The 16,693-nt window shown below is 37.5% G+C and overlaps 1 protein-coding gene and 1 pseudogene across 2 annotated transcripts; one reads left to right on the top strand and one right to left on the bottom strand.

The window, feature by feature from the left end:
• Window positions 1–408: 408 nt before the first annotated feature.
• Window positions 409–14,957, bottom strand: LOC107715234 (alpha-protein kinase 3-like). Of its 2 annotated transcripts, XM_016521312.1 has the most exons (14): window positions 14,899–14,957; window positions 14,324–14,609; window positions 13,037–13,158; window positions 12,664–12,781; window positions 11,105–12,509; window positions 5,259–7,752; window positions 4,653–4,800; window positions 3,734–3,861; window positions 3,606–3,641; window positions 3,231–3,505; window positions 2,685–2,773; window positions 1,996–2,213; window positions 1,826–1,874; window positions 409–1,717 (listed from the first exon to the last, which is right to left on the bottom strand). In XM_016521312.1, exons 2-14 carry the CDS (start codon window positions 14,458–14,460, stop codon window positions 1,375–1,377), a joined length of 5,562 nt encoding a protein of 1,853 aa, XP_016376798.1. In that variant the 5' UTR covers window positions 14,461–14,609; window positions 14,899–14,957; the 3' UTR covers window positions 409–1,374. The 2 variants fall into 2 exon arrangements, with proteins under 2 accessions (XP_016376798.1, XP_016376800.1); XM_016521314.1 differs by lacking the exons at window positions 409–1,717; window positions 1,826–1,874; window positions 2,685–2,773 and having other exon boundaries at window positions 2,075–2,213.
• Window positions 14,958–15,343: 386 nt separating this feature from the next.
• The window catches only part of LOC107715194 (mucosa-associated lymphoid tissue lymphoma translocation protein 1-like), a 21,068-nt pseudogene continuing 19,718 nt past the window's right edge, over window positions 15,344–16,693 (top strand).

Raw genomic sequence — 16,693 nt, 5'->3', positions numbered from 1 at the left:
GTCACTCTTGGTCAATTTAACGTATCCTTGCTTATATTAATACAACTATTAATATCTGACCCCAAACTTTTGAACGTTAATATATATATATATATATATATTCCATTTGTGTGAAGTTGGAGGGTTCCAGAGACAGATGACGCATGAAAGGTCAGTAGCAAAGTGAAAATAGCAGCATTTTTTTAGTGATATGCTATTTACACTAAGTGCAAATAGCTATAGATTCTATTTACACTGTTAAAATAGCAGGATTTATGTAGTATTATAAAACAGTATGCAATAACTTATTGAGTGTAAATTTTAATTCAAATTATTAAATGGATGCCACCTTATTGGGACCTTCCTACACCTACCCTAACCCTACCCATTACTTTATTTTCAACATTTTAATTATTTTCTTCATTTTTATTGAAAATAAATGCTTTTCTGATGTGATTGAAAATTTTGAAAAGGGAGAAAAAAGTTCTCCAAAAGGTGGATTCGGACCCGGGTCGATCGCGTCAAAATGAGCACAACACACATTTTTCCATCTGCGCCACTAGAGCTGATGACTCTCTATCGTCTTTTGTAATGTTGACTATCCCAAACACACGTTGGTGGGCGAAGTTAGTGCAAATAGCCTCTGCCAACAAGGTGTAAATAGACACTCTGCATAATTTTCCCTCTTCTAGGAGATACATTTAAGATAAAAACTCATCTGCATTGATTATGACACTAATACTTTGCCTGCATACAACCAATATCGGTGCACTGGTGTTGCAGATTAATGGGCATAACCCTTAAAAGCAGAACAATCCACTATAAAAAGCACCTCGGTGACAGCTGCATTTCTACACAGCTGAAACACATACATCACAGATGTTTGAGGAAACCTCGAAGAGTCCCTCTCTCACGGTTCCTCAGACATATAAACTTGACATAGGAACATTTGAGTAAATCATAACAAAGTTCCAGAGTCTATCTGAAAACACTGTTCATCCATCTACAGGCAGCCTGGGTTTTGTATTTTTCTCCAGTCTTAAAAAGGTGATAGCTTCAATTCAGCTCTTAAAAATAAAGTGAAGGTTCTCTCAGGAGGTATTAATGGTGACTTATAGCTGCAAAGCAGTTCACAGTAATATTAAAAATGGCCAAACACCTCTGGTCATTCACCCTTTTACTATCCTTGTATCTATATAGCCATTTCTTCCTTATTTGTTGCATTTTAGACACTGTGCAAAGACAATGGACAGAATCCATTTACAGGAAGCCACCAGTGCTGTACAACAGTAGCTATAGATAATTATACAGGCTCCAAACTAAAGTTTGGTAAGAAAATCAAAAAGCATGCCCTAGTTGCTTTGCGTTTGTTTCCAAGAGTTCTAGTCCTTCTTTCTACCTCATCCTGACAGGTTTTGGGACCTCCACAGCTTTGTGTTTGGTGGTGGAATTGCTCTCCCCAGCTTCACCTGTCTTTTTAACCACTTTGGGGCTAGACGTGCCTTTCCTGGTGGACTGTGGGCTAGTTCCTTTCTTCTGAAGCTGAGGGCTGGATGAGCCTGTTACGCCCCTCCGGGCCAGTAGAGGGCTCCTGGAGGTCTTTATTTTAGGCTGCTGTAGAGATTCCACTGGCTTTAAGGGTCTTAGGCTCAAAAGTCCACAGTAGTAATTACACTGATGTTGAGTAATGAACTGCTCGATTATCTTTGGAGATCCTTTATCTGTGAGGCCTTGATACCTGCAGAAGACATTAAAAATATTAGTCGCTCCAAGAAAAAACTGAAGAAGAAGTGGAAATATCAGAAAAATGGGTAAACATGATAATCTCATAGTAAAATATACCAACCCTTTAGACTTAGTAACAATTTCAATGCTTGTAATCTTTGTATCAACACCTGAAACACACAAGAGTTTATTTTATACTATTATATGGTTATATTTTATGCATACATTTAGGAATATTTTAATATATAGTACTTAGCAACTTACTCATAAGTACATGTGAAGCCTTCTTACCTTCTGTCCGGGTAACCAGGAGGTTTCCATTGGTCCATTGATGGATCCAGTGCTGGAAAGTGCAACACTTCTGCTCCACCTCAGAGGTGGCTCTGGCGATCAGTCTCCCTGTGCTGTCCATCAGACAGTATTTCACATACACGCCCTTCAGGTCAGTCTCTACTGTAGCATATGGAATTGTATTGGCGGGCCGATACATCAGATGAAGGGGGATGACTCTGAATTGATTCAGAGAAGCAAAGAAGACTGATCATTTTGACATTATCTCTTATTTGTATCCATATGCATTACATAGAAATGTCTTTCAATCAATATTACTTCATAGAAAAGAATTATAGATCTCAAATAGTCATAAAATAAGTTACAAATTATTGGCACTTCAGAGCCAAAATAGCAATTATTAAAATTTTTATAGATAGCAGTTATTATATATATGTGTACACACACACACACACACACACACACACACACACACACTATAATTAATTTAATGATTGCTACATTTTATAGTAATTGTATGTGTATAATAATATAATTATATTTATATATATGTGTGTGTATAATAATATTTTATAGATAGCAGTTATTATATATATGTGTACACACACACACACACACACACACACACACACACACACACATATGTGTAGAGACAGTAGTTTGAAATAATATTGTATTCCATGACCTACTCTAATGAGAATCCAAAGTTCTCAATCACTCTGGCCTCAGCTGCAAATATTTTGCTGTACTCCCGAACGGTATTTTGGATTTTACAGTCCTGAGGATAAGAAAAGGATTAAAAAAAACTTTTTACTTGAAAAATACCCAAACTGAAAATCATTGTGGTAAAAATTCCTGAGCTGCTCTTTTCCCAAACAATTATAATACAAGCTCCAAAAAGACAGCAAAAACAAGAGTATCAAAAAATGAAGGTATGACTTGTGTGATAATGATTGAATATTTCAAATAATTTTCACAGATTCACAGATCAAATCTCATTGGTTCTTGCCACATCATGATCAGTCACAAATGTACAAGTTTAAAAAATATAAATAAGGTTTTAGAACTTTAACATTTACCATTGAACTGACCAATTTTATGATACTTCTTATGGTACTTTTTGGAGCTTGGCAGTATAAATAACCACTTTCCTCAATGTTTCCTTTTTATGGTTTTTGCTATGTCACTATGAATTGAATTGTTTAATGTAAATTGTGATCCACTAAGACTCTAACCTGTTTGGTGATCTCTAGATTTCTCTCGACCAAGTTGCTCTCCTCCTTGGCCCCATATGTGATGGGATTTCTTACTTTAGTGATGCACGTGCTGCCTGACTCAAAGACAGGGTCCAAACCATAGATGACCTTAGCCCTGCAGGTCTTGTGCACACATCCCTCTCCAATCTGAACCTCCGCTGTCATGATGCGACCAAATAATTTATCACCCCAGTATCCCGAGTCTGCCAGGCCTTTGGTGAACATCATTGATGTCATCTCAATCTCTTCCCCAACTGAGAAGACAGAAATATAGTATAGAAAATTCAATGTAGGTAAAAAAAACTTGAAGTATAATTAGCAATATACACGTTTGATTTCCTCCAGAAGTCTTACCTTCTAAATCTTCCCTTAAGAAAAAATCTGCCAGTACTGCCCAAAAAAGAAACAGAGTGAAAGTAAACATAATAAATAATACATTAGCAGATTTCTGTTTATTAATGGACCAATGAGTTATAAATTACTGTCTGTGCTGAGTAAGTAATCCGTGATGTCAGTCCCATATTCATTCTTGATTGAGCAGCCATATACTCCACAGTCTCTGCTGGAAGCCTGGGCTATGGCCAGGGCCACTGGACTCTCATCCCCAGCACTGAGAGAGAGAAGAAGAGATGTAAATTATACGTACAAGGCACTTTACAGTTATACAAAATACACTGATATCCTAATACACACTTTAAGCTTTAGAGTAAATGATAGAGGAAAGCATAGTAAATGAACCAACAACCCTATTTTATACTCTATTAATGGAAAGTGGCACAAACTTACAGCCACATGAGGGTAGTGTGTTACAAACACAAGCACATGACGCATTTCAGGGTGTATGCGTGTGAGTAAGGCGTCATTGTGCTGATACAGCACTGTGAGAAACAAATTTAGATTTTAATATCCCCTGATGGTGCAACTGAGCAGTTTTGGGTTACATACTCTCTGACTAGAGTCTCACCAGTAACAGCTGTGGTGTTCATGGTCAAATACAAATAAGTGAATGACAAGTCTCCACAAAGCAGTTAACAATATTGCTAACAACTTTTCAGGTTTACAGCATTAAACACCTCTTACGGTAGAATACATGAAAGCAGTAAAATATGCACACTGCCATAGCTAAACCTTTGTTAGATGTCAACATTTCAGACATTTGTTCAAATGAAGAAAAATGCCTGAAAGGTAACACTAAACTTTTCCAAGCTATGACAGTGTGTTGGACTTTTTATGTTTTTCCATAGATTTACGGCATTAGCGTTTATATATATATATATATATATATATATAACTAATCTGTTGATTAATTTATTGATCTGTTGATTAACTGATTAGCTTATGCGCTGTATGTCGACAGGGTTCAGGTTTTTGGCTGTGTTGAATGATTGCAGAGGAATTTACCATTTTTGCATCTCCACAATTTCCTCTTCATCTCTGTACCACTTGATGGTGGAGTCACTAAGAATGTTAAAAAACTGGCACCACAGCTTCAAGTGGCCTGAGGCATCTGAGAAGGGCTCTCCCCTAATCTTGCGGATAACCTGAGGAGCTGAATGGAAAGAGGATCACGGGTAACTTGACAGAGGCAACAAGGTAGAGATATGTAGTGTTTACTCTTGCCCCATATCAGGCGTCCCCCTATGTGTTGGTGTTAACATGATAATGTGCTTAGAAAGTAGAAGAATAATCAGAATGAAGGCCTAAATACATCCCAATGTCATGCATGATATATGCAAATATTTTAATGGCTTTTATGTTGGTGTCAAACATGAGTGATATCAAAAATTGGGGGCTTATTCGGGATCTGAACCTGCCACCTCTGGCATATTCTACATTTTGATATTATCAGTATTGGTCAATAAATATTGGCCAACTAACAGAAATGTTAGTTATTTCTTGTGCAGGTTTGACAACCTTTTTAATAGATATGAAAGATTTCATTAAGTTCCTGCTGGAAAAAACTGCAATCAACAACAATTAACCAGTATAAAAATACATATGTGTTACCTTTGAAGGGGTCCAGCTTCTCCTTTTCTACTGGTTTGCTTTCTGTCTTTGTGCTGTCTGTCACCTCTGCTATCTCCTCCTTAGGTTTCGGCACCTCCAGTGTGGCCTTGCGTCGGGTCAGCAATGGTGAACGTCTTTCTGTTGGCGGTGTTTGCTGCCCACTTTGAAGTTGCAGGAAAGCCGCCCTACGAGCCTGACTGGGCGACATATATGGACTATCCCTCTTACCCTGTGTGTCAGATCCCTCATCCTCTGACTTGGTTTTGGCAAGGTAGATTTTGCGACGAGCACCAGAAGCCAGCTCCTCAGGGGTGGCTGAGGGTATTAGAGTGAGACTGTCTCGTCGCTTCATCTTTGGGCTACTCTCACAGGACAGAGTGGATGTGGGTGTACTTCCTCCACTCTCTTCCCCTTTCTTCTCACTTCCATCCACTGATGCACTTGAGATGGACCCCTGACTCTCTAAGTTTGGGTTATTCTTTGCCATTAGCCTTCGCAAACTGGCAGGACTTAGTGGAGGGAGTGTAGGTCCAACAGGGGTTGTTAGGCTAAGTTTTTCTATGGAAGGTTTGTCTTTTTGAAGCCTGTCAGATTCAGGCTCTACTTTTGTGTCTTTCGGCTGGGGACCCTTGTCTGGGTCTTGGTTAGTAATGCTAGGAGGAGTTTTTGTAGACATATCAGGACTCAGCTGGGTCATGAGCTGCTCTTTTGGTTTCTCAGAAGTAGCAACTGGACCATGTTGGTTGCTTTCACTCTTCAGCATAGTAACTAAAGTCTTGGTGCCATCTTTTTTGTTATCGGTATGCATATCGGCATTTGTGACAGAGATTGGAGGAATATCTTGAGGGATATCTTGTGAGATTACTATGCCAGGAAGTGAGGGGTGGCCGTGAGTTTGCTCTTGTTTAAGAGTGGTTGAGTTATCATCAGCATATGCTATGTTGATTATAGGGATATTATTGTCATCGTCTCTGTCCCACCCACTGTTGATACTTCCTTGTTCTTCTCCACCTCTCACTCTTGCTTCTAGATTTTGTGGTTTAACTTCCTGTGCTCTCTCCACGGAAGGCGATGATTGAGTGTTCCTTGCCACACCCAAAAGATCTGGAATAACTAAGGCACTGTTGGAGGTTGATTCACCTGATGCTCTTGTGGCATCTTGCAGTTGTCTTTCCTTTCCTCGAAATATCTGTGCCACCTCTTGTGTTAAAGGTTGCATAACTCTCTCAGGCTCTATTTTCAGAATTTCACTTCTGGGCACAATAACAGGTTCTTCACGTTTGACTCTTTCTGGCAATGTGACCTTGATTTCTGGGATGAGTGCCGTGGATCTCTTCTTTGCCACATTCTTTATGACGGTTTCTCTTGTATCGGGGAGTATTATGATTGGTTGGACTGCTGGTTGGTCCTTCTCAGCCAAACGTCTCTCTGCTTGTGCTTTTGTAAGGAGTTTTGGTTTATCTACTTTGTATGGCCTTGGTTGAGTTTCTATAACCTCAGTCTCACCTCGTCTTGGACTTTTGGGGATCTCTATCTCTGGAATTACAACAGATGTTTCTGTCTCTGGAACAACATTATTGTTTCTCTTAACATCATCTTTCTTTGGTTGACTGAAATCATCTTTTAGTTTTTCAGCATTAACATTGCTCTTTTCCTCCCTCTCTTCCTCAGTGCTTTTCTTCATCTTTTCTTCACCACTATCTTTTACCTTTTCTTCAGCACTCCTCCCCTGCATTGGAATGCTTTTATCATCCTTGATTTCCATCATATGAAAGTCATTCACTGTAGCAGAGTCAGCTATGACTTCTTTATTCTCTGTAAAACTAACGTTTAGTGCTGGTATAGATTTTTCATTTGGTTTAAAATTGATTTCCATTGCACTGTCAGACACAAGAGCGACGGAATCCCCTTCTTGACTTAGCACCAATGCTGGGGACAATGAATTTTGATCATTAATTTCATATTCTCTTTGACTCACTACAACTAAAGGAAGGACTGATTCTTTTATGCCAAAGTCACTCTCTGGCTCATTTTCCCCAGCAGTGAAAGATGTCCCTTCTATTGCACCATCCATCTCCTCTTTATTTTTCCCTGTCAGGGAACCTCCCTCTAGCATTTTCATAACACATTCCTCCTCCATATGAGGAATTACTTTCTCATTTGACTCACATGGCTCTTTGCTCTCTTCTACCCTCAGCTCCACTGACTGGGACTCAGCGTGCCTTTCGATAGGGACAGAGTCGGCAAGCTGTGAAAGCTGAGACTCTGGCTGGCTCTCACAACACTGCATGCTTTCCAGGTCTGCCATGATGAGGTCTGTACCGGGGGCAGCTGAGTGCCCCTGTTCCTCTAAAATATGCATTTCCTCAGCACCTTGCATGACCTCATCCTCAGGATAGGTGAATTCCAGCCTTTCAGTCTCAAATGGAGGATTGGCCAAGTCCACCGAGCCAGGAACATCTGTGTCACTAGGTTTAGAATGGTCATCTGTAGCCTTGAAACATAAACAGTTGCTTGTTAAATAGGTAACATGTTGGCCTCACAAAACTGAATTCACTGCACAAATTTTACAGTTTTACCTTGTCCTCTTGGCATACATTAAATCTTTATGTTTATGGCATTTGACATTAATTATGAGATAGTAATAAAATAAAATAAAAAAGAGTTATTAGTCACTTTTATGCTTGGATTGATTTGATCCTAAGATCATATGTAGCCTTGAAACATAAACAGTTGCTTGTTAAATAGGTAACATGTTGGCCTCACAAAACTGAATTCACTGCACAAATTTTACAGTTTTACCTTGTCCTCTTGGCATACATTAAATCTTTATGTTTATGGCATTTGACATTAATTATGAGATAGTAAAAAAAAAAAAAAAGAGTTATTAGTCACTTTTATGCTTGGATTGATTTGATCCTAAGATCATAAAATCAATGACTGAGGCAGAGGTTTTTATAAAAGCTTAGATTATATAGTATATATCATGTTTTTTGATACAAGATGTTGTGTTTATTGAATAAGCACACACCTTAACTATTTTTGTCACTTTGTTTGTTTACTTGTTTTTTAAGCTGTTATACTTGAAACAATATACACATTTGTACACTCAGACTACCAATCTTGTGCAACTTTCCACATATGTGGAAGGAAAACAACATAATATTTATGACCTGTCAGGTCAACTTGACAACCCCCTTGTATGACTAGTGACATATGAAAACTAACACCACAAAACCACATTGGTAATGTGTCAAAAAACACTTAATATTACCAAAGTTTAAGTAAATGATCAGTTATGCCCATGTTTTAATTTTTTTTAATAAAATGGTAACATTCTAGCTTAGGAAAAAACTTGTGATTTTGCCACAATTCTTTGTTTCATTGTGGGAAGTGATATGTACTATAGTGATATGTGAATTGTTCACAATATTTTGAAAACAGATAGGGTAAATTTCCATTTCATGGCAACTTTAAACTATATAACCACATTGTAAACATTATAATGTTATGATTATTGAAAAATCTAATTGTTAAAATTTTTTTTAAAATAGAGTGCCATTTTCAGCTGTGACAGAAGCAGCTTGTCACATTCACAGACCGTTCCTACGAGAGCTTTCAGAACAGAAGTTCCTCTGTTGTGATTCAACACGCAGAGTTCAGATGAATGTGCAGGGTTCCTCTAACTGACACACCACAACAACTAACATTAACTTCCCACGAGATGCTAGGGTGGTTGCACTTCCACTTTACATAGGAAATAAAACAGCTGAATACGTTACATGCCAGGTGCAAAGCTATCACATGTTTGTCCTGTCTGAGACTGTAGAGCACATGTGAAGCAATTAAAGGTGACATTCACCCTGTTGACTAACAAACGTGAATTCATTACTGGCATTTAGCCGTATCTGGTTTTAAGCGATGATGCAATCACTGTGATTCCACATGCCTTATTAACAGCCTCATTTCTCTGTAATCTTCAGCCATGGCATTTTAAAAATCATGTGAGGGCTAACAGAACCTCTGCCATGTGCACGTTCTTGCCAAGAAAGAAGCTTAACTACTTTCTATAGTTGCCTACACAGTAAATAAACATGTTTGTAATAAAACGCAACTAAAATCTAAAACCAAAATGAATAATAGGGCATCTTGGGCATTTAATCATCCATTATACATACAGAGATAAAGGTTTTACATGCAAGTGGAACATTTTCACGGTGAATTGTCAGCTGACTTTGGTTTCTCTGACATAATGTATACAAGTTTAGCAGTCAGTGAACTCTCTTTGTATGGTATGGCTTCCCTCAGCACAGATTAGAAACAGGTTTATTTTAAGACTCAGGGAGCCAAAGAATCCGGAAAATGTGAAGAGGTTTTGTCTTCTTGTCTTAGTGTCCAGCAACTGTCCTTCATCATGTCCTGACCGTCACTAACATTAAAACATGTCCAAGTCAACACGAATATGTCAAGGAATTTGTAAATCCAAGTATAAAAAGTTGCGCACAACCCACAAACCCACAAACCCACACAGGGCTCAGGTGCAGGACAAAAAAAAGTCAAACTATAACAAAGATACATTTATATTTGTATTTTTATATTTGTATATTTGTATTTTTGTTAAGGAATTAGTAAATCCCATTTCATGTTGATTTTAAGAATACTAGTTGCTCCCAATGAGTAAATACAATTTTTTAAAAGTGAATTTGTCATGTCCCCTTATGACATTCTGTTGTTCTTAGGGTCTGCTGACTCATGAAAACGCATTCTCTAACTATTCTAGATAAGCTAAAAATCCAGCTAGTCTGACTCATGCTCACTCTGCACATTATTGATTGTCCTTTTAAAGGGCCAATGGGCCTTATTCAAAGTCCTGGGAGAGAGCCGTAAATAAGACAAAAGCAGAGCACAGAAATTTTTTTTTGGTGTTGTGAGAAGTTGAAAAGTTTGGGATCACTAAGATTTTTTGTTCGAACGACATCGATACTTTTAATAAGCAAAGTTTCATTCAAATAATTAAAAGTGACAGTAAAGACCTTTCCCTTGCTACAAAAGAATTCTGGTTCAAATAAATGCAGGATTCATTAAAGAAGTATCATGGTTTCCACAAAAATATTAAGCAGCACAACTGTTTTCAACATTTTCTTGAGGAGTAAATCATCATTTTAGAATGATTTCTGAAGGATCATGTCATACTGAAGATGGGAGCTAAAAGAAATTTGGATTTGCCATCACAGGAATAAATTATATATATATATATATATAAACAGTTTTTTAATATTGTAATAATATTTCACAATATTACGGTTTTAATTGTATTTGTATCAAATAAATGCAGCCTTGGTGAGCTTGAGAGACTTCTATCAAAAACATTACAAAATCTTTTGAAGAAAAAAAAACATCATGGTACACAAAGATTTTTTTTTTGAACTGTTAAGCTTATAATATAATATTGTACAATATTGTGATTAATATTTTTATTTAATTAGAAAAAAAAATACAAAATAGAAACATTTTAACTAGTGCTTTTAGACTTTATACCCTACTTTACTTGTGTCCTGTATCCCAAACACTGTGGTTGCGGTTTTGCCAAGAAAATAGTCTATAAGAACAATGCTGGCACCTTACATGAGAAAGTCAAAGACCAATTAATCTCAAAGCTGCCTACTGTGTTCTCTTGGGTGTAGTTAGTGTCTTCATCTTGGCTATGGACTGGTGTAATTAAACTCAAGTCTTGTCGCACAAATGTACTCTCTATAAATAACCCCCATGTGCTGTGGTGCAGGAAGCCCTGCACTACAAATGGACAAAACCAGCAGGTTGTAAAGTGAGAAGTGCGATGAACTCACCTTGAAAAGCAGTGAATGATCAATCTGTGGGACTTCCTCAGGACTACTCTCGTCCTTTGGCATCTCCTTCTGCGCTACAGAAAGTCTAAGTGTTGCTCCAATGCTCTCAATATGCTCTCTTTCAGGGTTGGGAGACACATCCTCAGGTTTGTTTGCATGGAATTCAGAAATATGTTCAGCTGAATTGGAGTTTATGGTATCATTAGGGACAGTTGAATCTTGTGTTTGTGGTAACGATTTAGTTTTTACTTCCAAATCCACCATTTGAGATGATTCTTGGACCAGCTTTGGTGCCTCAAGTTCGGAGGCCTCACTATAGACTATATCTCGAGGAGGTGTTTGTGAGGGAGGGAGGTGCTTCTCATGTGGAATTTCTTTTTCTACATTAACTTCACTAGTTCTCTTTGTGGTTTCTGCTGGCTCTGTAGACTTCTTGCTTTTGCCGAAGAATATGTCCTTTAGGGAGTGAAGAACCGAGGTTAGAGCTGACTTGTGTTGAGGTTCTGGCTCTTTGTGCGATGCGGCTTTGGTTGAAGGCCCAGATGTAGCTCTTTGTTCTTGTTCTGTTTGCCTGATTTTCTCTCGTTCTCTCTCTTTGGCTCTCTCTCGTTCTTTCTCCCGGTCTATTGCTCTTGATCGGTTCCTCTCCTCTTCTTTTAATCTTTCCCTTTCTATCTCCAGCTCTCTTTCTCGTTCTTTTTCTTGGACAGGAGTAACATCGACCTCCATGATCTCCTGTGACTTTGCGAAACTCTGATGCTGTTCAGCAGCTTGTGACTGCACAGACTCAGCTAAGTATTTTGCCAGGCTCATGCCTTCATTAGCATCCTCTCGTTTTCTGTTGCTCTGGGTGGGCTTAATAACACCCACCTCATCAAATCCATTGGTAATACGCATCTTCTTTTCGCCTGGTTTCTCTTTGGAAGACTGCTTTGTGGCGACCAACTCCATTGGATCGCAATTATTGTTGAGTTTCTCGTTACCATTCTCCATTATCATCTCTGTTATGTCTACAGAAGCCTGTACTGTGATATTATCAGATTTATCGTCTATGATTGCAGGCTGCTCTTCATCTGTCCCTTGGGAGGTCACGTTCTCCTCTCCATCCTGGGTTGTAGGAGAGGAGCTCAGGGGGTCGTTCCCAGCAGGAGTCCTACGCTTCCTTAGTAAGCGTTCCTGGTTAATCACATTTAACTGTTCCTTCTGGATGTTCTCCTTACCCCGACATCGACTCTCTTCCAGGTCTCGCCGCTTGTTCTCAGCCTTCTGTTTTAGTTTGGCGAAGAACCTTTGGTGGATCAGGAACTCGCTCATGGTGCCCACCTCCAGCACCCCAGAACAGGAGACGATGCCCTTGCTGTTTCTTGCTGAGGCCTGATAAATGGCTGCATCATCTTCTGTACAGCTGCCAAATGAAGCAAATATTGTCATTGTGTAGTCACTACTAAAAGCATTGATTTGCATGTGAATGTATGAAATAAACTTTAAAAAAAGAATTGTATTGCTTTAGAAATGCAAAGATAGGTAGAAAATAAGCAGAAATAAGAAAATAATCATACTTGTAGATGTGGAGTATGTGAATTTTTCCATTGCGAAATATTTCATATTTGGGAAGACCACAATATCGATCTAACTCCATGTCATCTTTGTACCAGGTCAACTCAGGAGCCGGGTAACCTGGTGAAAGCATGAGTAAAGTTAACAAAGTTTGCTGTTATTAAATGGAAATAGTAACGGTTTTATATATTCAACCTAGAAAATCATAATTGTATATTTTAAGAAAAAAAAAACACTCAAATGTTGTTAGACTTTCCTCACCATATATATCTTGTATATTTTTACAATACTGAAATGTTATAGAACATACTATGTATAGGTTTTAAACTTAAATTCAGTATTTTCATTCATTTTCATAATCATAAAGCAACTTACCTGTGACCACACATGAGAATTTGACATTGCACGATTCTGACACTGCCTTCGATTTTATGGTGGTCTCAAAACATGGCTGGGTCTCTTCAGTCAATTGAGCCATGACGGTACATAATGTACTTCTGGAAGTGGCCAAGACAAAGTGTCAACTTATCAATCACCATTTCAGAAAAGCTAGTATATATTATATCAAATTAATCCAAACATTATTATATAAATCAATTAATTAATAAGCAATATCTAAAGCAAGGAGTTTGTATAGACACGAAAGTGTATTATTAATCAGTAGTAAAACATACAATTATAATTATTTGGTGTCATTGGGAGGAAAGGCTGCAAGGTATTAACAGGATGAGAGGATATTATTTTAGCCGGATAATATTAACACGTAAAAGTTTTTTTTTTTTGGTATCATTTATAGTGTATTTTTTCATGTACAATATCCAGTGGTTATTTGGATGGGTCACAGTATTGATCACGTTGCAATCTAAAGCAATTGGCTATAATTTGGTATTTCTGAAATTGTAAAACAAACCAAAGAAAAAAGGCATTTTGGGGAATAGAAATTGTTATTTGAAGTGTAGTTAGTTGAGGATTGACCTTTTGGGAAGCTTTTATTACCTTGGTGGCCTGTAGTTTGAATACCTGTGAGTTGAAAAGCTATTTAGAAAAGAGGCAAATGGACACTCATCAGACAAGAACATCTAAACTAGGGGCTAGTCACTGTGTGACCCTGATTTTAATCACTGCCAGGAGCATCTGTAATACATTATATAGTAAACACTGTTGTTAATGGTGAGAATGTTGTGGTCTTTCTTGGCATAACCGTAGTTGAGCAAACACAATGTGGAAACCACAGTTACATTAGTATTTCAGCAGCAACAACAAAGAAAAAAAATTAATTGATGAAAAATGAATTTTGTGATAATGCTAAACTATAATCTCATTTAATAGGGGAATAGGAGAGTAGGGGGATTTTTTAACATAAAAACCAATGATCATGTTCTAACCAAAGACTTTTTTTTTTTAATCAAATGATAAACCATTAATATAACATTTTTGATTATATTTATTTCACAAATATATTTGATTAGTGAAATACTGTATTTATGTATTTCTCAAATATTTATTATAAACAGAATTCATTTCTAGACTTTAAAACCACCATAAACCTCAAAATCAACATCCAAACTGGAGGCTTGGATAATTCTGACACAAGCAGACAGGCTTTTCACAATCAAACATGGCAGAAAAAAACGCTCTCAAGCTAATTTGACAAATTTTTACCTGTTTTCAGGCCTAACATTGGAGAGGTAGTTTCGGCTCTCTGACCTTCCGCTTGCTGATGAAACATCCTCCCCATTTTGGCTTCCCGATCTCCCATTTCCAGAGTAAGATCGGGTCAAGGGCCTCCTGGATGTCATTGTCCAAAAGAAATAACTTCAACAGTCCAAAAAACCCACCAATCTCTTTAAGTGGGGTTTCAGTATTTCTGCAGAATAAAATTCAGGTCTGTCTCTTGGCGTTCGGAACCAAAATGTAAAGTTCCACTTGGTAACTATTTGGAGAACTACTGAAAAGGAAAAAAACCCCCCAAATCAATCAAACTGAGAAATACAAACATTAAAAGTAATAAAAATATTAATAATATGTAACCGAAGTTTTAAAATATAGTTTAAACAGAACCATTCTCTTTTGAGGCCAGCTAGTCTCAACAAGCAAACCATTTGAACAGAGAAGTTATAAATAGGGACTGCTGTTTGCTACTTTTAATTTGGTCAAACACAGTCATTTAGTTTGAAAACACATATAGTTTGAATTTTGAATGGCTTGTATTATAGTATAACATTTAAAGAACTCACCATTAGTATGTTTCTTTGCCTGTTCTTTGGAGCCTACTGTCACAGTAGCACTAGAATTGTCAATCACAGCAGAGCATGTGTTGCCAGCAGGACTCTATTTATAGCAGGCCTACAAATAGGCGCAAGAGCACATCACATTTTCCACAACTAGCCATTGCTCTGAAGCCACTGGAAAGCAGCGTCCAAGAAAACGACAGCAAAAACTTCCAAGCACAGGTTAAAAGTAAAAAAAAATCTCCTGCTTTAATCATTCCTTATCTGCCAGCCTCATGTAATACTGTAATCTCTCTGATTGACTGATGATGCTGGATAGGGATACATTAACATACATAGAAATTGCCCAATGTGTGTAGAAATGTCTCCAAATGCATCCAGTATGTGGTGTGGTGAAAGTGATCTGATGCAAGTGGCCCTTTGATGACAGCTCTCCAGACAAGCTCAAAGCATGGACCAGGTTTAATTAGGACAGCCTCCTCTATGTCACTCTGTCTGTCTGTAACAGTCAACAACCTTTCCCACCGGTCATGTGTCATTGCATCATTTTCCAATCATAAAAGGGCTCTGATTACATGCTGTCAAGCAACCACTCTCACAAACATACCGTGCATCATTCAAACAAGAGATGAAACACATGCTCACAAATAATAATAACGGAGACGTATACTTGAGTGTAACACTTGGGACTCAAGTCACACGTAAGTAACAAATCATTAAATTAATAATTAATACAGAATTATTATTGCTTAATAAGATTTCAGAATTGCAGAATAAGATATAAAATTGAGAGCACATTGAAAGAAAATAAAACACTTATTTTAAAGGAATGTGGAGGAGCTATACAACAAAAACTGTAAGTGTATCTGTAATGTTGTAAAGGGTATAGCCAGTCTAATGTTTTGAAATATTGCATCACAATAATCAATCATCTATTTTTTTTCATTGCTGACAGTAAGGCAATACAAAAACAAAAAGGGGATCCAAAGAACAGAGCACAACTACAAACAAACAAACAAATAAATAGTTCAGTCTCATTCAGTCTCAAGTCACACTTAATTTACAAAAGATTTACTTGGGAATTGACTTGAGTTGGACACCAAATTAGAAGTAGTATAAGTAATAATAATAATAATAACTTAATAAGATTGCATTGCAAACCATTTATATGACATTTGTATTTTTAAATAACTTTTTAAAGCAATGATAATGTGCTGAAAGCTCAGAGACAAAAAAATGAAATAAATAAATACAGAATATTATACATTCTTTTTGAAAAAACAAACAAACAAAAAAACATATTTGCAGTCTACCTGCTGCAGTGTGCAGATGTTGAGGGCGCATCTACACTGAGCACAGCGGTAGTGGGAGGGCCAGTCTGTCATCATTACGGGAAGAAACATTCATTTTTCAGCCCAACTCTATCGCAGTATGTTGAATATCCACACGTCGATACAGCTGACGCTCTGCGCTTGTTTGCATGACGGCTTTTAGGAAGGGAGTGTGAAATAAGTCGCAGTCAGCCGGCATTCACAGCACACAGCAATGAGCACTAGGACAGGTGAGTGTAACACCCCACTACATCTATACTGCAAACGAACGACGCCACAGACTAGATGCTGTTACCGTCCGGGTCTGCTTGTCACACAGGGAAGTTGTAACTTTAAGGTTTTGAGTCAAAAATTCAAACCCCTATTAACTTAGAGTAATTTTGTAAATTCTTACCTGCAAACTAACATTTCCATATCATATATATATATATATATATATATATATATATATAATAGGCTATATTACATAT

This window comes from Sinocyclocheilus rhinocerous, unplaced genomic scaffold, assembly GCF_001515625.1.
Source record: "Sinocyclocheilus rhinocerous isolate Xijiao unplaced genomic scaffold, SAMN03320098_v1.1 scaffold659, whole genome shotgun sequence".
NCBI lineage: Eukaryota > Metazoa > Chordata > Actinopteri > Cypriniformes > Cyprinidae > Sinocyclocheilus > Sinocyclocheilus rhinocerous.
Note: the sequence above shows the minus strand (reverse complement) of the source record. Positions and strands in the feature narration are given on the sequence as shown.